The 27,145-nt window shown below is 49.3% G+C and overlaps 1 protein-coding gene across 3 annotated transcripts in view; it reads left to right on the top strand.

Annotated features, from left to right (window-relative positions):
- Positions 1–27,145, top strand: part of ST8SIA5 (ST8 alpha-N-acetyl-neuraminide alpha-2,8-sialyltransferase 5) — a 76,193-nt gene that overhangs the window by 32,341 nt on the left and 16,707 nt on the right. For 2 of the 3 annotated variants that reach the window (XM_068563331.1, XM_068563330.1), the window contains 3 exons: positions 12,292–12,384; positions 22,213–22,299; positions 25,696–25,840. In XM_068563331.1, the coding sequence (XP_068419432.1) occupies positions 12,292–12,384; positions 22,213–22,299; positions 25,696–25,840 (325 nt within the window). The remainder of the gene's footprint in view (positions 1–12,291; positions 12,385–22,212; positions 22,300–25,695; positions 25,841–27,145) is intronic. The other variant, XM_068563332.1, reaches the window with a different exon arrangement.

The raw sequence follows: 27,145 nt of genomic DNA, 5'->3' as shown, positions 1-27,145 counted from the left end.
CCTGGGGAACTGGGCTGGACTGCCTGTGCATGCAAGTTCAGGGCCCTCCGGACACGATAGCTTCAGACACAGCCCACGGGCGGCCTGGCTGGCTGGCCTCATCAGCCCCTCCTCCCAGGGTGCACACAGCCTTGGCCCCCTGCTCTGAGATGGATGGCAGGAGATGGCTTGCAAAGACAGCTCAAGGAACACTTCTCTCTGAGGTCTAGGGCAGAGCTGGCCCAGACTGCCCCCCACCCCCCCAAAGCTGTCTGTTCCCGGGACAGCATTTTCCCTGTGCTGCTGGGCTTCTGACTGGGGTGCTGGGGACTTTCCACAGAGGAAGGTAGCACCAGCCACAGGAGTAAAGGGCAGGCCCCAAACCGGTGACACAAGAGCCTCTTCGCTCCGCAGAACAGCAGGCCAAGTAAGCGTCAAGGCTAGAGCTTTTCTCTCTGGGTCAAGGTCTGTGTTGTGCCTAGCATGTACCGTGCAGTATGGGGTGTGGAATCGTCACATTTCAGAGCTGGGAGGAACTAGACTGAATTCAATTTAGCACTTTATTATGCTATATTGAATTGCTCCCTGATTGTTTCAAGACAGTGTATAATTGAGGAATAAATTGTGCGATACGGATGGCAAGTGCTCCAGGAGCCTAGCGTAGAAGTCAGAGGCGCTTCCATGGAGGGGCTAGACTTGGCTTGGATGTGGATGGGTGATGCCTGTGGCCGAGTGCTACTGGGGGCTGGCTGTGTGCCAGGCATGGTGCTGGGCGCCTGACACGTATTACTGCAGTTAGTCCTCACACGCAGAGCTTTGAGGTGGGTGCTGTCATTGCCCCCATTTTACAGAGGAGGAACTGAGCCCCCACTTCCAGGTGTGGTGGGAGGTGCAGCCGGAACCCACCCCATGCAGTGTGACTCTGAGTCCTAGCACTAGTGGGCCATGCACGACGGAGGGATTCTTCTTTCTGGGCTGTGGACAGACATCCAAGGTTGGGTTGGGTTGGGTCCCCTCGGTTCTCCTTGCCAAGTCCTCTCAGACCGACTATTCCTGCCCTCAGCTCCTGGCCGTTAGACTGGGCTAAAATGGCCATATTGATCTAAGTAGGTGATTATGCGTATATCTGCTTCGAGTATTGTCATTAGCACTAGAGGCAAGACAATCTTTAGGGTCTTTCATCCCTTCCTCTCCTCTTTCCCACTTTTTATATTCTGTGTCCACCCACCCTCCACCCCCAGCCTCTATGCTTCGTGTTTTCCTGATTGTTATCCCTGAAAAATGCTTCCTTCCATCTGCTCCTGGGGGGCCTGGATTTCAAAGAGGAGCCCTTGGTGGCAGGGTTAGCCCAAGGGAAAGACTTTTCCGTGGTGGACTTACAGGTGTGGTGACAGCTGTGAGGGGTGGGGTCTGCATGCCTGCATTGTGGGTGCAGGCTGGCTTAGCATAAGCCTTTCTGGTCAGTTTTCACTTCTGCAGAAAAGGACCTAAATAAATAAATAGCCGGAACTCTTGGGCTCCATCCAAGATGGCACTGCCTCCTCCTTTGCTCCCACGCACCCAATGTGGGCCTCTGGTGGCAGAGAGACAGAAGAAGCTGACTGTGAAGGCAGGGTTGTCGGTGCCCTGAGACTCCTCGGGTGGTGCCATTCCATGAGCTTTGTGACCCTTAGTTTAGTCTGAATTGAGTGTCCTGGGCAAATAACCACTTACATGATCCTTTCTGTGCCTCAGTTTCCTCCTCTGTGAAACTCCCACCTCGCTCAGTCACTGGTGGAGTCCCCTGGGTGGGCTCACAGCTGGCAGGAGGTGCTCCCTCTCGGGGCCTGGTTTCCACATCAGATGATCGCGCCTCACCCCTTCCTCACCCCCTGCGGGCTCCTCAAACCCTCTGTTCCTCGCTTCTGCGGCCCGTTCTCCCTCCTCTCCTTCTTCACAGCTCCCGTGCTTCCTGCCTCCTGGACTGTCAACAAGAATTTTATACCAGTCACTTAGCACAGACAGGAGGCCACAGAAAGGAGTGAGAATGGAAAGAAATGGAGAATGGAAAGGACAAGAGATCTGGGGTCTGGCCGAGAGGACCAGCATCCACCTGGTAATCAGTTTAGGGGGTGCTCGGAAGGTAAGACACCAGGGTCGTCCAGTTGTCCACTCTGTGTAGCCATGCATAGCCCACGCCACCTTCTTTGATGGCCATGAGGTCTGTGGGACAGTGGGCAATGGGGCTCCCAGAGCCTCGCAAAGAGGCCGTCTTCCACCGCAGGCTTCCCTGGGTGGACTGAAAACCTTCCCTCCCTCACGCTCAGCTGGAGCTCCTAGGTTTACCTTTTGAAGCCTCACAGAACACTTAAGTCTGTTCTTCTTCATCCAGCTTTTCCTTCACACATCAGGGAATCCCATTCTCTCCACCTTACCCACAGCCAGCTCTGCATACACTCACTATCTTAGTCAGTGCAGGCTGCTATAATGAAATACCACAGACCAGGAGGCTCATAAACAGAGATTTATTTTTCACAGTTCTGGAGGCTGGAAGTCTGAGCCTGCATGGGCACCAGCATGGTCAGGTTCTGGTGAGGCCCCTCTTCTAGGTGGCAGACTGTCATCTTCTTGTTCTGTCCTCACATGGTGGAAGGGGCTAGAGAGCTCTCTGGGGCCTCTTTTGTAAAGGCACTAATCCCATTCATGGGGGCTCCACCCTCATGACCTCATTACCTCCCAAGGGCCCCACCTCCTGAAACCATCACCTTGGGGGTTAGAATTCAGCATATGAATTTTGGGGAGACACACATTCAGCTCACTGCATACACTCACTCCTTCACATTGAGCCTCCACAGTCTCCGCCTCCAGCTTCTCCGACTTCTGGCCTTGTATCAACCCACACCAGTGGGGCTTTTGCCTCCCTGCTCCCCCAAATCTGTTCTTCTCAAGGTCACTGATGACCTCCTAGTTGCTAGATCAGTGGGGCCTTCTCCATGCCCCTCTTCCTTAACCTCTGTTAGCATTGGATGGAGGTGACCCGTTTGTCCCAGAAATGCTCTCTGCTCTGTGCGTCCATGTCATAGGGCTCTCCCGGTTTTCCTCCGTCCCACAGGACTTACTTTTCGGTCTCCTTTGCTGGCTCCTTCTCCCCTGCCACCAGCTGAATGTCAGAGCTGACCACAGGCCCATCCTCTGCCTTCTTCTCTCTTATGTTTGCTCTCTGTCCCGGAAATCTTATTGAGTTCTTTGTTCCTTGACTCTGGGATGTGTATCTCCAGCCTGACCTCCTCACTGGGCTGCAGACGTGTGTATCTGACTGCCTAACCGCTCTCCTCTTGGGTGTCTGAGAGTCATAGCAAGCTTAACATGGCCCAGGAACCTTTGATTCACACCCAAACCTATTTGTCTCCATCATTCCCACCTTCTTCAATGGCTCTGTGATCCAATTAGTTGTCCAAGCTAAAATCCTGGGATTTACTGTTGATTTTTCTCTTTCTCTTTCACTTTCTAAACGTTGCCTTCAGCATGTCCTACTGGTTCTTCCCCTAACCTCTTTCCTGGTCCATCTCCTCCCCACCATCTTCTCATGCTGCAATCATTTCCTGTCTCCATGTTTCTTCTCTCTCTTTACAGACCGTTCTCCCTGCAGCAGCTGGAGGGGAACTTTTAAATCAGATCATGATATTCCCCTGCTTGGAGGCTCTGCTGTGCTCGGTGGCCCATGAGGCCAACTTGACCTGGCGTTGCTCACCTCTCTGACCTCGATTCCTCTCACTTCCCACCAGCCCCTCTGCCCTGGCCACACTGCTGCTGCTGTCCTGCAGCCTTCTTTGGCCTCCCATAACCTTTCCAGGCACCCTCCCATCCCCTGTCCTGCTCTACTTTTATAGAGCTCATCACTACTTGGCCCTATGCTGAATTAATATTTTGTCTTTTCTCACGGAAGTCCACGAGGGTGGGGGTTTTGTCTGGTTTGGTCATCGCTGTATCCTGGCCTCAAACAGTACCTGGCGCATGGTAATGGATCAGTAAGTCTTTGGTGAGTGAAAGAGGAGAAAAGCTGTCCATGGAGGGGTACAGACAGGCAACAGAGGAGTTGCATGTAATCTGGTATAATAAGGACTGGGCTGCAGGTGTGCCCAGGGGCTGTGGGCACAGGGGAGGGAGGGCAGGGAAGGCTGCCAAAGGAAGCTGACACCTGGGCTGACCTCTGATGGATGAGCAGGTTGTAACTAAGAACACACAGCGAAGAAGAGTATTCCAGCCAGAGAGGAAAGAAGACTGACTCACATCCCTGTCCCTGGGAGAGAGAAGAGGGCTCCTAAGGAAGGGGGAGTGGCGAGATAGGGGGGGAGATGAAGTGGGTGGGGGCTACTAGGGAGCAGCTCTTGGTTTGGGCACCTGGGGATGGTAGTCAAAGCCACCAAGAGCTGTGTGACAATATGTGCGTAGAAGATTGACCAGAGCTACTTTAGACCCACGAAGGCTCCAGGCTGCTGAGCCGAATTTTACAAAGGGGAGCTTTTTAGGGCTCCCTGGTCTGGCCCAGAAAATAAAGCCGCCATGTATGTACTCTTGCAGGGAATGTGCTAGATACTGGATCTGGGGCCCTGCGGAACTGCTGGCTGGGGAGGAGCAGTGTCAGCATGAGGCTTTGCCCCTGACCCTCCCCCTAACCCGTGCCAGGAATAACACTCCACTGAGGTTCACACTGGAAGCAGATTAATCACAGTACAATCAGGGGTTGCGCTCAGAGCGTCAGGCTATGTAGCTTTCAGTTCTGATTTCTCAAAACAGCTCTGGGGATTCCTGTGGACAAACGAAGAGACACTGGTCCAGAGAGGGCCCTGGTCCACGCAGGGGTCTGAGTCAGGTCCCTCCACCACCCAGGAGGGGCAGTGTGTCCTGCTATTGTTACAGCCAAGCCCTTCTTGCCTCTCCCTGCACCTGTCTGAGAAGACACTCCAGTCCTTTGTGTGTCAGGCTGTAATTTCCAGACTTTGATTTCTGTGTGTTTGCCCTCATGGTTAGTATGGTATCTCAAGATGGCAGCTGTTCTGCTCTAAAATAGCACTGAGCTCACTGAAGGGCCGTTGGCCTTGGGCAGCGGAGGGGGCTGCTTACTGAGAAGCTCCCAAATGACCGTGGCTTATGCCAGTCAGGGAGACGGGCTGCACTGAGGTGACTAAGGACATGGGTTCTGGGCTCTTGAAAGTGTGAGGTTCCTTTTTTAGTGCCTCCATCCACTGGCTGAATGACCCTGGGCAAGTTACTTTACCTCTTGTAGCCTGAGTCTCTGGTGTAAACCGGGGCAGTAATGCCTGCCTTATAGGGCTGTTGGGAGGATTAAGTGAGGCCAAGTTAAAGGATCTAGTATCAGGCTACCACATACAGTTGTGCAAGGTGGACACTGCACAAAAGTATCTAGCCAGGTGGAGTTGAAATGCAGCTCACTCTCATTTGACAAGCCATGTGCCTGGCGAGTGGAGAGAAAGGTGCTTTTTCCTAATTCACACAGAGGTGCCATACCCACACTGTTCCTACCCAGTGTGGGATAAATAAACCACTCTGTGGTTCTCTGAGACTCTGCACCAGGCTTGACAGGGGCCCAGGGGTTCAGATTGCTGAGCTGGGGCAGCTTCCCTGCTCCTGGGGCTGGTGGAGGTCCGACAGGTGTGCTCTTGCATGACACAAGGACTGCCCTGGGCTCCTGTTTTCTTGAACAGCATTAGTATCTGGGGATGCAGTGGCGTATTAGATAGAAAGCTGAATGCATGGGCCTCGTCTTGTACCAGCCAGCGGCTTGGGGGTCTCAAAGTACTGTGGCCCCTAAGGAAGATCCCACGGTCCTGAAGGAGCTCTGGAGGTGGGATCAGCTGAACAGAGGAGCCCTCTGTGGGGCAGGCTCATGTGGAGGGGCTGGGAGGAATGACAGAGCCAGACTCTGCACACTGGATCCTGGGCACGCTGAAACGAGGCCTCCTCAGCCTTCCAAGCTGGAGCCCAAGCCCGCGTGGGAGGAGGGGAACCAATATTCAGAACCGTTGCCGTCACGTCTTCATTTGTCTTCTCGCTTAGTAGGGGCCCTCGCCTGCTGATCAGGCAGCCAGCACTGCCCAGCTATGCCCCCCCCCACACTCCTGAGGGCACAGAGACGGGGGCAGGATGGATGCAGCCTGGCACCAGCATTGGACTTGGCTGCCAGAAGCCAAGTGGCATCTGAGATGAGCTGGGCTCCTGATCTGAGCGGCTGGGACTATTTATACCTGTGAGGTGCCCGAATGTGGTGCCAGCGTCCCCTCCCCTTTGAGGCGGGTAGAGATTGTCTTTCCAGAATTGAAAGAAGAGACAGTGACTAACTCACCTTGAGAGGCTAATGGAGTTGAGGAAGTTGGAGAAACTGCTGCTCTCAGTATTCTAGCAGCTCAAGGGAAAGCTTGAGATATTTAGAGAGAGATCCATGACTTAAAGGGGCATTTGTTAGTGGTTTCCAATAGTAAGAGAAAACTTATAAAAATATAGAAGGGTGTTTTTTGAATCATTCATAATCCCATTACTCAGAGAAACCTACTATTTTTTTTAAAAACGTCTTTATTGGAGTATAATTGCTTTACAATGGTGTGTTAGTTTCTGCTTTATAACAAAGTGAATCAGTTATACATATACATGTATCCCCATATCTCCTCCATCTTGCGTCTCCCTCCCTCCCTCCCTATCCCACCCCTCTAGGTGATCACAAAACACTGAGCTGATCTCCCTGTGCTATGCGGCTTCCCACTAGCTATTTTACATTTGGTAGTATATATTAGTCCATGCCACTCTCTCACTTCGTCCCAGCTTACCCTTCCCCCTCCCTGGGTCCTCAAGTCTATTCTCTGCATCTGTGTCTTTATTCCTGTCCTGCCCCTAGGTTCTTCATAACCATTTTTTTTTAAGATTCCAAATATATGTGTTAACATACGGTATTTGTTTTTCTCTTTCTGACTTACTTCACTCCGTATGACAGTCTCTAGGTCCATCCACCTCACTACAAATAACTCAATTTTGTTTCTTTTTATGGCTGAGTAATATTCCATTGTATATATGTGCCACATCTTCTTTATCCATTCATTTGTTGATAGACACTTAGGTTCCTTCCATGTCTTGGCTATTGTAAATAGAGCTGCAATGAACATTGTGGTACATGCCTCTTTTTGAATGATGGGAGAAACCTACTATTAATATCTTGTTACAGTCCTTCCCTTTTCCCATGTGTTCACGTATGTATACATAATTCTTTTTGGAGATCAGTTTTGTAACTTGCTTTTTTCACTCAACATTATCACGAGCATCTTCCCATTACACACAAAAATTTAAGCATCATTTTTGATGTCTGCATGATGGTCGGTATCCAGACCAAAAAGGGATTTCTATGGCTTCCTCCAGAATGCCGTCCTTGGGCCTCCCGTCAGAAGCAGAACCGAGGGGTGACCCGTGTGGCAATGCTTCTTGCAGTCTTATTTCCTCAAGTCATTCGTCTTTAAAGACTGAGATGGAGCAGCACAGCTTCCCAAAAGCAAAGCCCGGATATGCTGGAGAAAGAAGCAAGGGCTATTAGCTCCATTTTTCAGATGGAAAACTAGGCTTTAGACCCAGGCCCGGAGTGATTTTGATGACGTGGCTGAGGTACCACATGGAGTGTTTCCAGAGTATCTGGGATTTGTTATCATCACGTGTGGTAAGACACACAGACATGCAAATGACTTTCATGAAGGAAGAGGTTTTTATACTTACGGATCTCTAGAAACAGGAAGCACACCATGCCATGTAGGACCACACAGGAAGCACCAGAGTCAGTCAAGAAGCAGAAGCAGTGAAGGGGAAAAGTGGGCAAGAGCCATATAGGCAAAGCCTATATGGAAGGAATGGATGCGGCAGGGTGTGCAGACTTCAGATTGACTAGTGTGAATAATTTCAGTGGGCTCTGGGGCCGAGGGCTGTCCCTAGTTGTTTGGCAGCTGGCCTTGGGGTGATTAGGGCAGAGGGATAAGTGGCCCTAAGTGTGAGAGGAGGAGGTGGTGGTGGTGGTGGTGGAGTATAAGCTCTGGATTGCTTGGTTTGCATACGAAAGGTGTGCTCATGGGCTGTTTACCATCTCTAGGAATTGACTAGTTCTAGGAGAGGCAGTCTCTCCAGGGCCAGCAAGGCCCCAGATGTCAAAGCATCAGAAACACATAGTTAATCCATGGAGTCTGCAGCAGAGATGGGTGATCAGGGACATCCCCACGTCCAAGCAGAATTCAACATGGGCTTTATCCTCAGGGTGGTAGGGGAGGGGTTTACTAATAGCAGCAGAAGAAGGATGGCAGCCAATCTAGATGGTGGAGAACTTCCTGAGTTATTCGTCTCTCACTCAGCTCTGCCATCAACTAGCTGAGGGACTGTAAGCATGTCTCCGACTCCCTGGGCATCCACTGGCAGCTCTTGCCCTTTAACGCCAGGAGAAAGGGAAAGAAGGGAAATGGACATGCCTTGGGCACTTCCTGTGTGCCAGGCACTGTACTAGTGCTTTCTCTGAAATTCTCATCAATTTCTTCTCTCAGCCCTGTCACAAGTGTACTGCACTTTTAATGCTGATTTTGCAAATGAAGAAACTAAGGCTCAGGAAAGTGATGGGCCTAAGGTGGCTAATGAGGGGCAAAGAAGGATGTGAACCTTATTCCGAAATCCTCTCCACCTAATAGCCACTAAACACACTACACAAGACCATTTGGAATCATTGAACTGCCTAGGGATGTGCATATGAGTGATGTTGGGGATTCAGGAAAAAGGAAGACTGAGTGGAGGCTGGCAGAGGTAAGGCCAGGATGGCCTTGTGAAGGCAGTGGAGGGGTTGGCTGATCAAAGGGTGGTGCTGCTTGGTTTTAACTTCCTTTGAGGGTTTCTTTCTCCTGTTTGTGGATCATTAATTCATAGTATTGTTCTGGCTTGGTTAGTAAGTGGGAAAAACTGAGGGAACCTTGGGGATTGTATTTAAGTGCTGGGTGGGACTTTAGATACCACCTCGTTCAGGTTATTTTTAGGAGGAGAAAAAAGAGGCCCAGAGAGGGGAAGTGGTTTACCCAAAGCCACACAGCTGGTTTAGAGGCATATCCTAGATGTGTCTGCAAGTGTCCCAACTCCCTGAGAACACTAGGATAAGCCTCCTCTTAATTATCTTCTGCATCATTATAATCTGGAGCTTTTCTTAGTAGCATCCTGAGATCGTGGCTTCAGATGACCCAGTGGATTCCAGAGGGCTTCGTGTCACTGGCTCTGGTTGCAAATGATGATCTTTGTGATAAGACACCAGACCTCACTTACTGTTATGTGACTGGAAAAATGACATGAGTTGGAGCCAAGGTCATGGACTTTTTTGTAGCCCCAGGCTGACACCTTGTTCTTAGTTGCAGATAACAGAATCCATTTTAGTTAAAGCAGAAAGGGATTTATTAAGGGTAGAGCTAGCACAGAATCATTGGGAAAGCTGAAGAAAGACTCTAGGCTAGCTTCCAGGAATGTCTCTGCAGACTGCATCGTGAAATTGGGCCACCGTGGAAGCTGCTGCCTCTGATATAATCGCAAAGGTGCTGCCACCACTACAACTTCCAAGAGCCATGCCACCTCTGCCACATTCTGCACCAGCAAAACAATACCTTGAGCTTTGTCATTCTTCTAGAACATGGCTCTGACTCAGTCTCATGCTACTGATTGTTGAACCTAAATTGCTTCAAGGACCCTAGCTACAAGGGAGTCTGGGAAATGTAGTTTTTAGCTTTCTTGTCTCTGTAGTGCAAAAGGTGCAGAGATACCAAAGACAAATTCCCTGTGTTTGAGATACTCCTCATTTGGAAGGGGAAATAGATATATAAACAGACTATTATGATACAATGGTATCTGCTCTAATTAGGGGCAAATGTATAGAGGGAGCCTGAGAGTGAGCATTAGAAAAGGCTTCCCAGAAGTGGGGGCATCTGAGCTGGGTACTGAAGGATCAATATGAGTTTGCCAGGTGAGAAGGACAGAGAAAGGAGTTGTAAAACACAAGGGAAACAGAAAAAGGAGAGTGTGATATTTTGGGGATCCTCAGTGCCTAGTTCTTATGAAATCTGCTTAAATTCTTTTAAGACATGAGAGAAAGGAGAGGATTTATTTTGTATAAATAGGAGCCAATTTGTTGTACAAAATATTTTAATATTCTAAAATATTATTTAAAATTTCTTAAATATATAATTATAATATTTTAAAAATTAACTTAAATCACATTAAAATGATAAAGAACAAATATTTACAAATATAATAGTTTTAAAGTGTTAAATATTAAATTATATTTTAAAATTATTTAACATACCGATATTTTAAAAAGAACCAATTTGTTGGATAAATGTCTCAATATTTCTAAAGCAGCACAGACATAAGTTTGTCTACATAAGTTAGTGAGAATATATGTGAAATAGCTGCTGCCACATTTTGGGAGGTTTGTGGGAAATGCTCAAGGACTGACTTTATTTTAAATCCTTGGTTGTGGCTTTCAGTGCCCAGCAGCAGTCCTGGGGCTCCATCCCCACCTCCTGTTCTCCAGGGCTACCTGTCGAGAGGCCACTGCCCCAAGTTTAGAGAGGCTGACCCTGCAGGCTTCTTGATTCTGGGCTGTCACGGGATCCCATCCTCCCAGCTTAATCGGCCCAAGCATCTTCTGAAAGAGAGGCCGTGAGGAAAGGGTGCACCTGGCCTCTGCCCTGGAGGCCCCTTCTGCCTCTGTGGCCAAGTCCAGCAGTGAACTACTGTGTTTTACCTTGGTGGGAACCCTCCCCCCGACTCCCCCCCACCTCCGACTCCCCCACCCCCTAGGCAGGCAGATGTTCCCTGGGCTGGTGCAAACTGTCAGGTGCGGCTATGGGAGGCCAGAGGGCACTTTCCAGGGGATACCAGCTGTCCTCGTAAGTGGGTGGACAAGAGCAGTCTTGACTGTATGCACTGGTTCACAGCACAGCTTTGCCACCTGCCACTCACACGGCTCTGGCAAGTGAGTTAACTCCCAGAGCCTGCTTGTGATGAACACTTCCCTAGTGGGCTAGTAATAAAGATTGAAAGGGAATATGATGCTTAATGAAGTAAGTCAGACAGAGAAAGACAAATACTCTATGGTATCACTTATATGTGGAATCTAAAAAATAATACAAATGATTGTACGTGCAAAATAGAAACAGACTCACAGACTTAGAAAACAAACTTGTGGTTACCAAAGGGGAGAGGGAAGGGGGGAGGGATAAATTAGGAATATAAGATTAACAGATACAAAGTACTGTATATAAAATAGATAAGCAAGAAGGATATACTGTATAGCACAGGGGATTATACCCATTATCTTGTAATAACCTATAACGGAATATAATCTGCAAAATACTGAATCACCATGCCGTATACCTGAAACTAACATAATTCTGTAAACAACTATACTTCAATTAAAAAGAAAGAAAAGTGAATGCTTCCACGTAGAGTGCCGGGCCCTGAACATGGCCCATGACAAGGGCTCAAGCAGTATTGGCTGAAATTGCTATTGTTATTCTGCGTGAAGCTGCAGAAGCTACGGTGAGGTGGCTCTGACATGCCTGGAGCCAGCTGGTGTGTGGGAGTGGGCTCGGGCCCCTCTACACTGACAGCACCACCTGGAGTGCCACCTGTTTAGCCTCAGTTTTCTCAGCTGCCAAGTGGGGAGAAAGAAAGAGTCTCACCTAGTCACAGCACGAGCATGGGCATCAGGGAGCTAATGGAAACAAACGCTTTTTATAGTAGAAAAAGCAGCTTGTGTTTTCTCAGCTCTGCTTGTGGCTGTCACTGTGTGACACTTCTCCCAAGAGGAGGAGAAAGGAGAAAAGAGCAGGAAAGGGCAGGACCAGCTGAAGGCCTGTAGCCTCACTGCCCCGGCTCCCAGGGCTGCCTCCATCAATGACCGGTCAGAGGAAGACCGCAAATGAGAACATGCCCAGAGCATCCTCTTTCTCCTTCGAAGCCACCACGTGGAACCAAACCTGCCTCTGCATGTCATGATTTACTGAAGTGGGTTCATGCTTGTACTTCCAGGTTGATGGGGGTGCTGAGAGTAATCAGCCATCAAGCGACCAGGCCAGAGGGCCCCAGCAGTCCTGGAGACAGACCCTCATCAGGTCGTCTGCTGGGGTGGGCTGGTTTGCTCTATTAATTTGGCCAGATACCACCCCTCTGCCCCCCGCCCCCGACAACAAGAGCCCCGACAGGTCCCTGAAAGTCTGGCCGCTTCTCTGCGTAGTAACCTCTGTCCCTATTGGTCCCCAGGTACTTTGAATTTTACGAGGGCCCTTTTGAGTATAACTCCACGAGATGCCTGGAGCTGAGGCACGAGATCTTGGAAGTGAAGGTGCTTTCCATGTGAGTGTGGCCGGGTGGGCGGTGGGTGCAGGGCAGGGCATGTGGGGACGGGCAAGGCAGGGTGGGGTGGGGGGTGAGGGATTGGCCCAAGGAAACTGGAAACTTGGTGCATCACTACAGAGAAAGAATTAGGGTGCTTCCCCGGGGCCTCTGGCATGTGGAGAGCTCTGGAGGGCTCGACGCAGGGATGACTGTTCGTGTTTTATGAAAAATGCCAAGTTTGCAAGGTTGCCTCTGGCGACGGGACGTTCCAGTCCCCGGCTCAGTGACCAGCCTCCATCACTATCATCACTGGGCTCCTCTTGCATAGAAATCGAAGCGGGCACAGGAGCCTCTTATCTGAAATTCAGTCCTTTGTGGCTTAAGCATTGCCCTCTTGCTATTCATTAATTTTTTTTTTTTTTATTATTTAAAGGATACAACATTCAAGTGGTACAAAAAGATATACAGTGAGAAGTCCCCTTCCCACAGCTACCCCCCTTCCAGTCTCCCCCTCAGAGGCCACCCATGTATCCTCATGCATCCTTCCAGAGGGTCTGCATAAACCAGCACCCACGGTTGGATGTCTTTTACCTTTTTCTTTTTTTTAAATACAAATAGCAAGAGAACTGTGCTCCCCACTCCCCACCAACAGTGTATCACCTGTGGCTCTTTGACAGCCTGTGTGAGGGAAAACGCATCACATGCTGGACTCACTAGTGTGTATGTGCCTCCCTCACAGCACTGCCATGAATTGAGAGGAATTTGTGTCCTGTTAATCATGGTAGGATGTATGTTTATTTGAAAATAGTTATCACTGACCCTTGAACAACATGGGTTTGAGCTGCGCAGGTGCACTTACATGCAGACATTTTTTGAGAGTAAATGCTGCAGTGCCGCTCGGTCCGATGTTGGTTGGATCTGCGGATGCCAAGGATCTGTGGCCGGGGAGGGCTGACCACAAGCCCTGCGCTGTTCAAGGGACAACTGTACATCCGATGTGGGAGAAGTACAGCTGATTCGGAGCCGGCAGTGCTGGGTGCTTATGGGGACTCATGGGTCCCTGACACGATCCCAGGACTTCCATCCATGGCCCACAGGCAGGAGCCACTGCCCCTTTAGCCACTTGACATGATTTCCAGGTCATGTGGGTCATTGAAAGAGCTTGGAGCTTGGGGTCAGGCAGACCTGGGATCCAAAGCTGACTCTGGGCCTTAGAAGCTCTGCGTCCTTATACAAATTACTTAACCTCTTTGAGTCTTTCCTCACCTATAAAAATGGGGACACAATTACCTACTTGTAAGGGTTGCAGTAAAGACTAGCTGAAGTAACATACGCGAAATAGATAGACCAACAGTGCACATCTACAGCAGCACACGTAATAAGTGCTCAATAAATGTTAATGTGCCCTCTCCCTCTCCTCCCTCCCCTTTCTTTCTGTTTTGGAACCAGCAGCAGCTTTTCTGGGCTGACATTCACAGACTCCAGCAGCTCAGTAGTGCAGGAAAGCCCCGGGGATAAAGCCAAACGTCCAGCTGGGATCAGCTGCGTTGTTCACGGTCCTTGTTCTGATCGAGGGTCTGTATAGCTTCTAGAGGGACCACAGGAGGCAGCTCACCCTCCGTCCATCCCACCCAGCCCTGAGCGGAGCACACCATGGAGGGCGCTAGGAGTTACCTGGGCCAAGAGGATTCCAGACTGAGGGGACAGTTTGTGCCAAGGCCTGTGTCAGGAGGGGCCCACTGTGTCCCAGGCTCTGAGAGCTGCCCTGAGGGGGGACAGGAGCCATGTCCCTGGAGGAGCAGGCAGGGCTGGACCTCGTGGAGCCTTGCAGTGAGGGCCGGGATTTAGATTTTATCCTTTTCTTAGTTCCATGGGCACCCATGGGAAAGGTTTTAAACAAGTGGGGGTGGGGGGAAGAGAATGCGATTGGTGTTTGGTACGCTCTGCCGAGGAGCTGTGGCTTAGTGACGAAGACGTCTGCCCAGCCCGCAGTCAGGAGCCAAAGGTATAAGCAGAGAGCCTTCTCTTTTCTCAGAACTCAGAGATCTCGGCCCCTTAAAGGTCTCACTGCGGAAAGCTGGAGCGCTCTCATAGAGAGCATACCTTAGAGTTTTCAAAGGGTAAATAATTAATCTTTTAAATTATAAAAGGCAGACAGGTTCTTCATGGTTACTTCAAGATCTAGACAGGAAGTCTGAGAGACCCTATAAATGGGCCATGCTTCTGTCACATCCCATCCCTCTACCCATATATTTTCTCTACATTAGTATAAGTCCTTGTTTTGGTTTGCTATTGCTCCCATAACAAAGTACCACAGACTGGGGGGCTTAAACAACAGAGCTTTATCTTCTCACAGTTCTGGAGGCTGGAGGTCTGAGATCAAGGTGTCGGCAGGCTTAGTTTCTCCCGAGGCCTCTCTCTTTGGCTGATACATGGCCATCTTCTCTCTCTGTCTTCCCAGGGTCTTCCCTCTGTACCTGTGTCCTAACTTCCTCTTCTTATAAGGACATCAGTCATATTGGATTAGGGCCCACCCTGGTGATGTCATTTTAGCTTAACCACCTCTTAAAGACCTTACCTCCAAATAGAGTCACATTCTGGGATATTGGGCTTTAGGGCTCAACATATGAATTTTGAGGGAGATATAATTCAGCCCATAATAATCCTTATCACAGCTTCCATTTAGGGACCATATTAGAAGTTACCAGGCCCTTTGTTTCAAGCTTAAGTCTTGAACATTGCAGGGTGTGATGGGAACCTCATTTCCCCCCATGATCTGTGGCCACCTTTTGTCCCTTGTCAGGGACTTGTGTTGGAGACAAAAGGTCCTCTGTGTGTTTGGCTCTACTTCTTGTCTCTGCCTTTGGGGCACCCTCTCTGGTCTCCTGAGCTGAGCGGCCATCCCAGCTGGCGACCTGTGAACTTTACCCCATCTGTCTCTTCCATGTTAATTGCCCTCCATGTGGTCCCCTGGCCCTGGAGTCTCGGCGCTGGTGGTACTGGGGGTCTGAGAGGAGAGAGGCCGGGCTGTTCATGGGGCATGTGAGCCTGCTGGGTCATCAGGGAGCAGTGATACCAGTGGCTCCTTTCCTGAGTCCTCAGGCTGAGGTCAGTGGGCTCCCCCAGGGCTGGAATCGGAGAAGCCAGAGGCTGGTCTGTAATCCGAGTGGTTCTGATGCCACCTGGGCACCTGTGGGCTTCACTGTGCTCCAGCCCAGAGCCAGGAGTGGTGCTCACGGCGGAGACCCTGAGTCATCGGAAAAGGTTAAATCTCCATCTGTGAATGGAGGGGGCTGGACGGATGTGCCCAGAGGCCCTTCCGGTATATGAACGTCAGCTAGCATTCCGTCTGAGGAGACAGAGGGGTGTGTGATTCATCTGGGAATGATTCTGATCCAAAATTGCTCCAATCAATGGTAAAAATCAGTCAGCTGGAAAATTCCCATACGGTAAAGGCCTCGTTCCCAGACAATGTCCAATACAATGAGGATTTACTCTGTGATGATTTGTTACGAAATCACAGTGTCCCTAATACTTGTAAAAATTATTTATGCTGACTTTTAGTCATTCTAGGGCCGCTTTATTTTTAAACCATTTGCTGCCTGTGCTCACACACTGATGGGGGCCATGCCTGGGACCTCACCCTTGGTGTCTCCTGCCACCGCTTCCCCATCTTTCTGGGCTGGGGAACCCTGCACAGAGCCCTGTACTGAGACCAGGAGAGAGGCTGGGAGCAGGGCTGGCTGGGCAGAGCTTTCAGGGCTGGATGTCCCTTTGTGCCCACACTTTTCTGAGTCTTGTTGCCTGACCCTGACCAGGCTCAGGAAGTGTCTGTTAAATGAATGAGAAAGTGGACGAAACCTAGGTGGGAACAGAAGAGGCCATGGCGGAAAAGGGGGAGAACGAAGAGGGAGAACGAGATGATGGTGATCATCTCCTGCACACTACTAGGAAAACCAGGTAGAATACAAAAGTTTATAATAATAAAAAGCAAAGGTCCCCTTCCCCACACCCTCTCCCCCAGGCCTACTACTTGGCTGTTTCTTCTGGGAATTACCTTGTACCTCTCAGTCCTATGCGTGCCACGTATGCCACGTTTAGCATTCACTGATGTCCTGCTTTGGTGGGTGAGGATTCAGCTCCCTTACCCAGCCCAAACCATCCCCCCACTTTTCCCAGTTGAGGGGTACTGCTATTTTTCGTTCTTCTATCTATAGATTGCCTAAGTAACCTATTTCTTGTTCTACCAAGTATTGGCAGTATCTCTTGATCCTGTACTTCGTAAGATGAGGCTATTAAAATTACCCCAACTTTTTAGTTCCAGCCTCTGGCTTCAGTCGTCTGTGAGTTTACCTTTAGAATGTCAAGGCTGATAACATTTACATTCTATTTGTAACCATAGCAAGCCTGTTTTGGGGCTGCTATGGGCTGACTCTAAAATGTGAAGATCAGAAAACAGTGATTCTCATCTTTTTTCCGATTCATTTTCCCCCCTTTTTTTCTGGATCTTCTAGTCATCTTTTCCCTTTTGAACACTTTTTCTCTATCATGCCCCATTTTTTTTTCCTGCCTGTCCATCGACCAGGCATTCCCCCAGGGTTTCCCTTCATCCTCTTTCTCCATCCTGGACAGGCTGCTCTCTTGGTGGGTCACACACTGTTGTCACTTCCCTTCTCTGCCTCCGTAGGTTAGATTCACCTGGAGCTGCTTCTTTCTTGGTTTACTCCTTCATTTTGCTTCTACCCATCTTCAAGTAAATTCCCCCCAAATGGTGGGTGGAAGGTAAGGGTTTGAGCGTTCTGTGTCTCAATGACCTAATTCTTCTCTTAATTTTTGGTTTGGTGGGGTTGATATTTTAGGTGAAAATCATTCACCCCCAGAATGCTGAAGACCTTCTCCATCATCTTCTGGTATCCGGGGCTGTATGAGCACGGTGCTAGTTGTTCCTTTGGAGGTGACCTGTTTTCTTCTGTCCAGAGGCTTTACAGATCATGACAGTTCTGGAATATCCCGATGGTGGACCTCAGGATACACGCTCATGGAGACCTCTTAATCTGGAGCTCACTCCAAACCCTTGAACTTTCTCTTGGATTTCTTCATATTTCCTCCTCTCCAATTTTCTCCACTTCCTCTTTCTGGTACCTCTAAGAGTGGTATGCTTCTGGATGGCTCCTCGAATATCTTTTAATCTCATCTTTTCTATCTCTTTGCCCTTTGCTTCTATTTTCTGAGAAATTCCTTGACTTTACCTTCCAACCTTTCTAATGAATTTTTTTTCCCCCAAGAGCTCTTTCTTTTTAGATTGTTCTCAGAGCAATCTAGTCTTTTTTATCTCTCTTCTGGAATATTAGTCATGTCTTGGGAGAAAGGAGATAAGTGGCTGGCTCAACCCTTCATCTTAAAGTAAAGGTGATCTCTGCATTTGTAAAGCAACTTATAAAATTTTTTTATACATATTGTCTCATTTGATCTTTCTGACAGCCGTTGAGATCAGCAGAGCAGAGGTTATTATATCTGTCTTACAGATAAAGCAGCTGAGTCTCAGAGAGATTAAGTGACTTGTCTGAGGTCATATTGCCAGTTAGGGATGGAACCAGGATTCCAGGCTGGGTATCCAGGCCCCGACCTTGGTCCAGTGTGTGACAAGGACATTGGAGGCACAGAGAATGGGGCCTGGATACTGGTAACAGTTGAACTTGGGACCCTGGCCTTCAGTGTTGCCGGGGTTGTGTTTCTGGAGGCGTTAGAGGCATTGGCTGTGCAGGGTGCTGCCCTAGGGGCCTGTGAGTTGCAGGGAGTGAGGGAGGGCAGCAGTGGGTGAGCAAGGGTGCCGCTGTGTGATGGCACCTCTCCTCCAATGTCACGTGAGCTAAAGAAGCAAGAGCTGCTGTGGGAGGTTTGGGAAAGCCGGAAGGAAGGCATCAGGATGAGGAGGGACTCCTTCCAGCTCTTTAAAGCTGCCAGGCAGTTTCCTGCCCCAGGGCCTTTGCACTCACTCTTCTCTCTGCCTGTAATGCTCTTTCCCCAGATGTTTGTGTGGCTCACTCATGCATCATTTCAGTTCTTTGTGCAAGGTTCCCCTCTTCAGGGAAGCCTTCCCTGATCAACCCATCTGAAATAGTCACTTTTCAACTCCTGATTCATTTTTATTTTTTTTATTATTTCTTTTTTTTAAAATTGAAGTATAGCTGGTGTACTATGTTATATAAGTTACAGGTGTACAATATAGTGATACACAGTTTTTAAAGGTTATACTCCATTTATAGTTATTATAAAATATTGGCTATATTCCCTGTGCTGTACAATATATCCTTATAGCCTCTTGCTTCATTTTTCTTTTTTTAAAATGGATTAACTTGGTTTTCTCTTTGTTTGTTTTCTGGGCTGCACCGAGCGGCTTGTGGGATCTTAGTTCCCCAATGAGGGATTGAACCTGGGCCCTCGGTAGTGAAAGCACAGAGTCCTAACCACTGGACCACCGGGGAAGGCCCTTGCTTCATTTTTATTTGTAGCACTCACCACTCCCTAACATGGCATTAAATATCTGGGTTTGTTTTTTTTCTGGTTGTGGTAAGAATACATAACATGAGATCTACCCTCTTAAATTTGTAAGTGTCCAATACAGTATTGTCAAATGTAAGCATTAAGTTTTACAGCAAATCTCTAGAACTTATTGGTCTTACATAACTGAAACTTTATAGCAACTCTTCATTTCTCCTTCCCCGAGCCCCTGGTTTCTATCATTCTACTCTGTTTCTATAAGACTGCCTATTTTAGATACCTCATACAAGTAGAACCATGCAGTATCTGTCCTTCGGTGACTAGCTTATTTCACTTAGGATAATGTCCTCCGGATTCACCCAACTTGTCACATATGGCAAGATTTCCTTTTTTTTTTTTTAAGGCTGCATAATATTTCATTGTATGTATATAATACATTTTCTTTATCCATTCATTCATCAGTGAACATGTAGGTTGTTTTTATATCCTGGTTATTGTGAATAATGCTGCAGTGCACATGGGGGTGCAAGTATTTCTTCAAGATTCTGATTTCAATTCCTTTGGATATATACCCAGAAGTGGGATTGCTGGACCATATGATAGTTCTATGTTTAATTTTTTGAGAAATCTCCATACTGTGTTCCATTGTAGCCACACCATTTTACATTCCCACCAACAGTGTATGAGGGTTCCCTTTTCTCTATAACCTTGCCAATACTTGTCATCTTTTGTTTTCTTGATAATAGCCATTCTAACAGGTATGATGTAGTATCTCATTGTGGTTTTGATTTGCATTTCCCTGATGATTAGTGGTGTTGAGCACCTTTTCATGTACCCATTGACCATTTGTATGTTTACTTTGTAGAAATGTCTTTTCAAGTCTTTTGCCCATTTTAAAATCAGGTTATTTGTTTTTTTGCTATTGCATTGTAGGAGTTCCTATGTATTTTGGATGTTAATCCCTTATCAGATATATGGTTTGCAGATATTTTCTCCTGTTCGGTAGGGTTGTCTTTCTACTCTGCTGATTATTTCCTTTGCTGTGCAGAAGGTTTTTAGTTTGATGGAGTCCCACTTGTCCATTTTTGCTCTTATTGCTGTGGTTGTGGTGTCGTATCCCTGTATATTTGCTTCCCATTTGTAAGGTCTGTGTGGGCAGGGAGTTGTTTTGTTCACCACAGTATCTCCAGTTCCTGCCATATCGAGGAATTCAATAAATAGTTATAGAATTTATTTGAACTCAGACTTATTGATTCATTCATTAATTATTTGTATACTCAACAAATATTTGCCACTCATCTGCTATGCGCCTTAGCACTGGAGTCACAGTCAGGCGTGATCCCCTGCCCCAAGGTATTTACTATTTAGTGGGAAATATCAGGCATAGGTAATGACGGGTTATGGGTTTTACAGAAGGGGAAAGTACAGGGGGCTGTGAGTCAGCATTTTTAAGACAGCTTAGTTTAGCAGTAATAATAACTTACACCTGTAGGGCGCTTTCCATGTGCCAGACACCATTCTTAGTCATTTATTGCATTGTCTTATTTAGTAGTCTTAACAAATCTGGGTGGGTGAGCAATAATCTTGTGTTATGCCCATTTTCTAGGTGAGAAAACTGAGGCTTAGAGCAGTCACATAGCCTGCCTGAGGTCCCCTGCCTAAACTGGGTCTGAGGCCCAAGTCCCCTTCTGGTTCCAAAATCTATGTACTTAGTCACTATCCTGTATGACTTTTCCTGCAATCACCCCTCCCCGCACCAGTCATATACTCTCTCTGTAGGTGAGGCTTGCCTGGTTTGGGAACAACTGTTTCCCCCTCCAGTTAAACACAGGGAGACACAGCTCTGCAGAATGAACCTGTTTTTTTACTTTACAGTTAAGTATTTGCCTTTTTTTGAAATCATGCACCTTTTTTTGGAAGCTGATGAAAGCTTCAGGTTTCCCCTAAGATGTGCACATGGGTGGACAGACAGGGGATTTTGCCTATAATTCAGAGGGTTCATAGGTTTCCATAAGACCTTTGGTGGACCTCAAAGTAAGAACCACAATTAACGGTAGTTTTTTGATAACACTCAGCTCCTGGGGGCTTGTCACTTTCCCATTCATGACCAAACCAGAATGACCTTTAAAGGGCTCCCCTTGCACCAGTGTCCAAGACCAGCCAGCATCTGAACCAGGCCACAGCCAGGTAACCCTGGACAACTGTATAATGCCTAACTGTGGGATGGGGAATGTGGGAGGTCAGGAGACAAAAGTCATGGCTCTGCCTTTAAGGAACTTATGGTCTGTCCAGCATCTCCCAGCATTCCTGAGAACTCCAGTCAGAGGCACCGCTCAATGGGAAAAGGGTTCCGTGATCCAATTCTTTTTGCTGGTTTCAGTCAAAGGAAGAATACTACATGATTTAGACATTCCCTTTCCAGGGAGTGCTTTGGGATGTCACAATGCTGAGATGTTTAAAGCCAACTGGTATAAAGCCTTGCAGATGGTGGTTCAGAAAAAAGGCTTCTCATCTCTTTCTCTATGTCGCTGGAAATTGTGATCTGCCCTTGAGAAAAGAGAAAGAGAAGGGCATTGTGCCCTTGCAACGAGCCCTACTGTGTGCTGAGCACAGTGTGGGGTGATCTACAGACCTTAGGGAAGTGGTCTTACACCCTCTATAGACAGATGTTCCTGGGAGAACTGTGAAGGCCCTTGGGGGTGGGCATGTGAGGAAGGATGTTTTAAAATGTGCCAGGATTTGTTTTGATCACATATCGTAAGACACACAGGCATGCAAAAGGCTATTGTGAAGGAAGACGTTCTTATGCTCACAGATCCCTAGAGACAGGAGGCACAGCACACCATGCAGGGACACATGAGGAAGCACCAGCGTTGGTCAGGAGGCAAAGGGATGAGGGGAAAGCAGAGGTGAGACCCTTTATTGTGGTTTTCGTGGAAAGGAATGGACAAGGCAGGATAAAAAGGTTCCGGATTGGCTAGTTTGAATAATTTCAGTGGGCTCTGGGGCATAAGGACTGCCCCTGGTTGTCTGATCCCTAGCTCTGGGCTGATGAGGGCAGGGACTAGTGGCTCTGTTCGTAAAGGAGGTGGTTGAGGGTGTGGGCTCTGGACTAGCTGAGGTGTGTACGGAAGGCATGCTTGCAGGAGAGTGGTTTGCTATCTCTAGGAATTCACAAGGCCCCAGATGCCAGAGAATCAAGAGCATAGCAAATTAGAAAACACAGTTAATACAAAGGACCAGCCCAGGATTTGGCATAAGGGGGAACAGGAAGGGAGCATGTTTGGGGACGATGACATTGTCCAGCCTGGCCCTTTCATGCACTCTCTGTCCTCCACTCCCAAGGGTGAAGCAGTTGGAGCTGTTCGACAGGTGGAAGAGCCTCCAGATGTGCAAATGGGCGATGAACATCTCTGAAGCCAACCAGTTCAAGTATCTATGACTCGTCTGTGCTCCCCAGCCCTTCTGCTCATATGGTTCTCCCGGCCACCCCTTCAGATCTTCCTCGTCCTGCAAGGCCAGCCCCCAGGGACATCTTCCCCAGAGCTGGCTCTGATTGGGCTTTGGAACCTGGGAGTGGGGAGGTTCTGACTCAGCACACAGGCTGAGGCTGGCATCTTGCTGGGTGTTGTCCGCCATGTTCCTGCCCTTAGTCCTGGCAGCAGCCCTGTGTGGTCAGTGCTGTTGTCTCCAGTACAGCCCCTGCCTGTGAGGGGAGGTGCTTGAGGTCTCCAGTAGGCCCGTGCGTTTAGGTACGTTAAGCATCTTCCATGGCCTCACCCCGTTCCCCACCCCGCTCCTCGGGCAGCTGCTCTAACTTAGCAGTCCTCTCCTTCTCAGAGCACTTGGGCTTCTACAGCCTAGACCAGCCATTTGAGCCCTGCTGTAGCTTATTCCCTAACTGCTCTCTAACCGAAACTGACAGGTTATAAGCTCCCAGGAGGCAAGAGCTGTATCTTAATGTTCTCCTGTCTTTGAGAGCCTAGCGGATGTCCAGACAGTCTCTGTGATTAGTGGCGAGCTATAGGGGCCTCTCCACTCTAAAATTCTAGGAGTTAATGGTATGTTTTTAGTGCAGGGTAGACCTTATTGAATGGTATTGACAGAATCCTGGGAATGTGTGTATAAATTGGATTTTAGCAACTCAGGCTGTAGTTTGAATGTGCTGAGGAGCCATCTGCATGAAGGAATCCTACATGGGAAGCTGTGAAAAGCAAATAACACTAAGTATTTTGTATTTTCTGTATAAGTCATTTGTTCCAGTTTGTTGCAGTTCTGGGCCAAGTTGAGAGGCAGTTTTAAGCGGCACGTTTTAGGAACGTACTGCAGGTGCCAACAGCCCCCAACCAGAGGCCTCTAGGAGACTGCAGAAACCCAGCTAAGGCCCGGCAGTAGTTTGCAGAGACCCACATATCATAGACTAAAATGTGGGCAACAGGTCCAAGATCTGTGCTGTAAATGCAGCCCCAATTCCGCCTTTAGAGAGCAGCGATACTGCGGGTGGTGCATGACGGGGAGGCCCAAGCACACCGAGGACACACTGGTAAGCACTCAGCGTGGACGAGGTCAGTGAGATGCCAAAGGATGTTGTCCAGGCTGAGAGCTGGACAGAAGCCTCGCCAGGGGGATTCACATACCTAAGGAAATAACGTAGCAACGGGAAGATGATGTGGCAAGAGAAAGACCAGGATCCGCGGGGAAGCCTTTGGCAGGGATCAGCCAGCACGATCTGGGGAGAGGCTCTGGGGGAGCTGAGACCTTTCTGGCGGTGGGGGAAAGAGAAGTGACATCCAGTCTTGCTATGCTCTAAATGGGAAAAGCTTCAAGGCCAGTTGGTCGTCCCCCTTAGCTCTCATTACGAGCTCATTGAATGATGATGAGATTCTTAATTTAGGTGCAAGAACCTGGTGCAGTGAAGTGGGGTGGGATGGGGGAGTATGCTAGAACACAGGCATGAGCGTTCCAGTGACAGGAAAGGAATCCTGTAACAGAGGCCCTCCCCCGCCCTACTGCTTACAAATGGACACATTGGCATTCTGGTTTATATATCAGTCACTCGTGAGCTTGGTTAGTTTGAGTCAGTCTCCCTCACTTGGGTACTCGCCAGTGGGCTGACAAGATGGGGTTTCTGGACCAGCCAGATGCTGGTTTGTAATGCTGACCTATGGCTCCTGCCTGGCCAGGCCTCTGGCCTTGCCCCTGGGAAGACTCAGTCACATATTAAAACCCAACCCTCCCTAGGAAAGACCGCTCTCTATGGCCAGCAGCCAACGGAGCTCCCCAGTGAAGTCCCTGCAAGAGATAAAGTCACAAAAAATAATGTGTGCAGCCTTCCTGGCTTTGGCAATCTGGAGTCACAGGATTACAGAGGGTCAGAAGAGCCAGCCCTGCATTCTACAGATGAGGAAACAGAGGCTCAGAGAGGGGAAGAGACCTGCCCGAAGCCCCACAGCTGGTGGGGGCAGAGCAGAAACTAGAAGCCAGGCCTCTTGACACCAGGTTGGTGGCTCAAGTTTCCATCCCACACCTTCGGTGTGGATTTTCCAGAAAGCTCATCCTCAACTTTAGTTAGTGGTCATCATCCAGACTCCATGGAGATGGTGTTCCATTCCTCCCAGGGCTGCCCAGAGGCTGGATGTAACTGTGCCCAGAGCCAGTGTTGGGGGACGAAGGCCAGTGTGTACTGGCCCCCTGCTGCTGTTTGTGGAGAAAGTGGATCCTCGTGGGCTCACAGCCCCCTGTGAGAGGGTGGCATTTTGCATCCTTTGTCAAATCCAGCCCCTCTGCAGCCAGGGTGGGGCTTTGGGTCCCCAGGATAGGGGAGCAGGATGTGCCTAGGATCTGACCCCATCACCAAGCCTTGCAGGCACCCTGGGAGAATACACTGCCAGGCGGAACACCAGCTGCAGAGAAGAGAAAATCAGGATTCTCTGGCCTGGCTGGCTCCCAAGCCTGCCTCACAGCCCCACTCTCCCTTGAAGGCTGTTTTTTTAAGCCTGCTTGCATTGTCTGAGCTTTAACCTCTCTGCAGCTCATGTTTGAGTGTTTTTGTCAGTGAAAACCACAGTGATTTTTTTTTTAAAATAATGAACTCCTTAAAACTTTCAGAAGCCAGGTTCCACTTTCTGCAGGCAGTCATCCAGTATCAACCCACCATCCTAATTTCTGACCCTCTCCTATTCCTAAGACAGTTTGTAAAATCACTGAAATGGCACATTTCTGTTGACTGTGTATGTCTTGCTTTTTGACCCCATCAGACAGGGTTAGCCTTGTCTAGAGTCAGATATGGGGGCCAAGAACCAAGGAAGAGCTCTCATGCCTGCGTTTTCCTTTAGAGCTGAATAAGGAAGCGTTTCTGGGAAGTAGTAGAAGGCTTAGCGGCTCTTGTGAAATCTCACCTGGGGAATGCTTCAGCCTGCAGTTGGCAGGACTTGGTAGTTGACCCCCACGTGTCTGACATTGTGCAGGATCCAGAGAGGCAGGGTCCCTGCCACACAGGGGCTTTCGTTCAAGCAGAGAGGGAGTTGACAGATGATGAAGCGAGTGATGCCCAGTCTGTGCTCTGGGCCTTTAGAGGCCAATGCGGCCAGTGGGGACAGGGCAGCTGGGAGCTCACAGAGGGAGACCAGGCTGGACCCTGAAAGGCTTGGGCATTGGGAGGAGTACTGAAGCAGAGGTGCGGGGACAGGGGAAGGGGTGGGTGGGAAAGTATGGTGCTCCCTGGCCTCCCCAAGGGACCGACCTCAGTTCCATGACCCCTCTGTTCTCTGAGAGGCTCTGCTCTGCCCTGTGTCACTGGTCTCTCTCCGTCTATCTCCTGCCTGGCAGGTCCACTCTGTCCAGGTGCTGCAATGCCCCCTCCTTCCTCTTCACCACCCAGAAGAACACGCCCCTGGGGACGAAACTCAAGTATGAGGTGGACACCAGCGGCATCTACCACATCAACCGGGAGATCTTCCACATGTTTCCCAAGGTGCTGCTTTGGGCAGGGCGGTCCGGGTGGGACAATGGAGCTGACCCAGGAGGGCCCTCTGTGGCCATGCCCGTGTGGCGTGGCATCACTCAGCTGTGCCCTGCACCCAGCTGTCCTGGTCCTGGCTTGCCATTCTCTTAGGCTCAGTAGACCGTCCTCCGGGGTTCCTGGGGGTTCTGTCTGAGCACAAAGAATGCCAACTGGCTATTATTTGAATGACTTTTGGCAAGAAAGTGGTTGTGAGGTTTTGGTTATTGCCTTGCTTGCAAAGAACATCCCGAAGCTATCTGGGAGCAGGATGAAGCATTTGTCCCCAACTCGAGGGAGGCACAAGAGCAAAAATGTACATGCAAAGGTTGTGTGCACAAGAAACCGCAAACCATACAAAGTAAAGCACTGAAAGATTGATCTCCTATTGGCTGACCTTGGGCAGTCCTTTTTGTCTTTCAAGGCTTCACTCTCACTGTCTGTAACGCTGGGGTTCGGACTAGGAATAGGTTTGGCTGCTTAGAACAGAAGATCTAGAATATCAGAGACTGAAACAAGAGAGACATTTATTATTATTTTTTCCTTCACCTATGAGAAGCCTGGAGGGAGGCTGTTCATCCAGGGCCAGCACGAGGCTCCTTGGCCAGGGGGACCACAGAATGAGTGACCCACGTGAGCAAAGCGCTCAGATCACAGAACCCAGGCGCAGGCAGGCGCTTCTGGCCTAATCGTTGCACCAGACCCTTGGAGAAGGGACCCTGGAGCCTGTATGTTCAGCGGATGAGGGTGGTTACCACCTGAAGAGGAAGGTTCCTTGCAAGGTGTTTATAGGCACCCCCTGGAGAGCGCCAGCCCAGGGCAGGGCTTAGTGGTCCAGTTTGTAGCACTGCTGGCGTTCTAGCAAACTGGGGGGCGGGGCGGGTTCAGTTCTTGCTGGGTGAAATGTGAGGGGCTGGGCTGCCCTGCTCTGGGGAGTGCTAATGAAGCAAAGCCCAAGGGCTCCCTGCATTCTTGCTCCGAGCACCAGAGTGCACTGGTATGACTGGGCCTGGGGGGGGGGAGGGGAGCAATGGGGAGGAGCTGGAGGTGGACGGGTGTCAGACATACCCTCCCACAGCAGCGCTGGAGGACGATGGGGTGTGAGTCGTCTTTACGAGGTGGGTCTTTCAAGGCCTGGAACGTGAGACTGGTGACAGCAGGTGAACTTGCAGGTAATGCCAGTGGGTGACACACAGCTCAGGTATAACATACGGATCCAAGGAGGGCCATGGGGATGGGCCACTGAGGCCCAGGGAAGTGGAACAGGGGTTGCCAAAT

This window comes from Eschrichtius robustus, chromosome 14, assembly GCF_028021215.1.
Source record: "Eschrichtius robustus isolate mEscRob2 chromosome 14, mEscRob2.pri, whole genome shotgun sequence".
NCBI classification, from domain to species: Eukaryota; Metazoa; Chordata; class Mammalia; order Artiodactyla; family Eschrichtiidae; genus Eschrichtius; species Eschrichtius robustus.
This window is presented reverse-complemented; position numbering and strand designations above follow the sequence as displayed.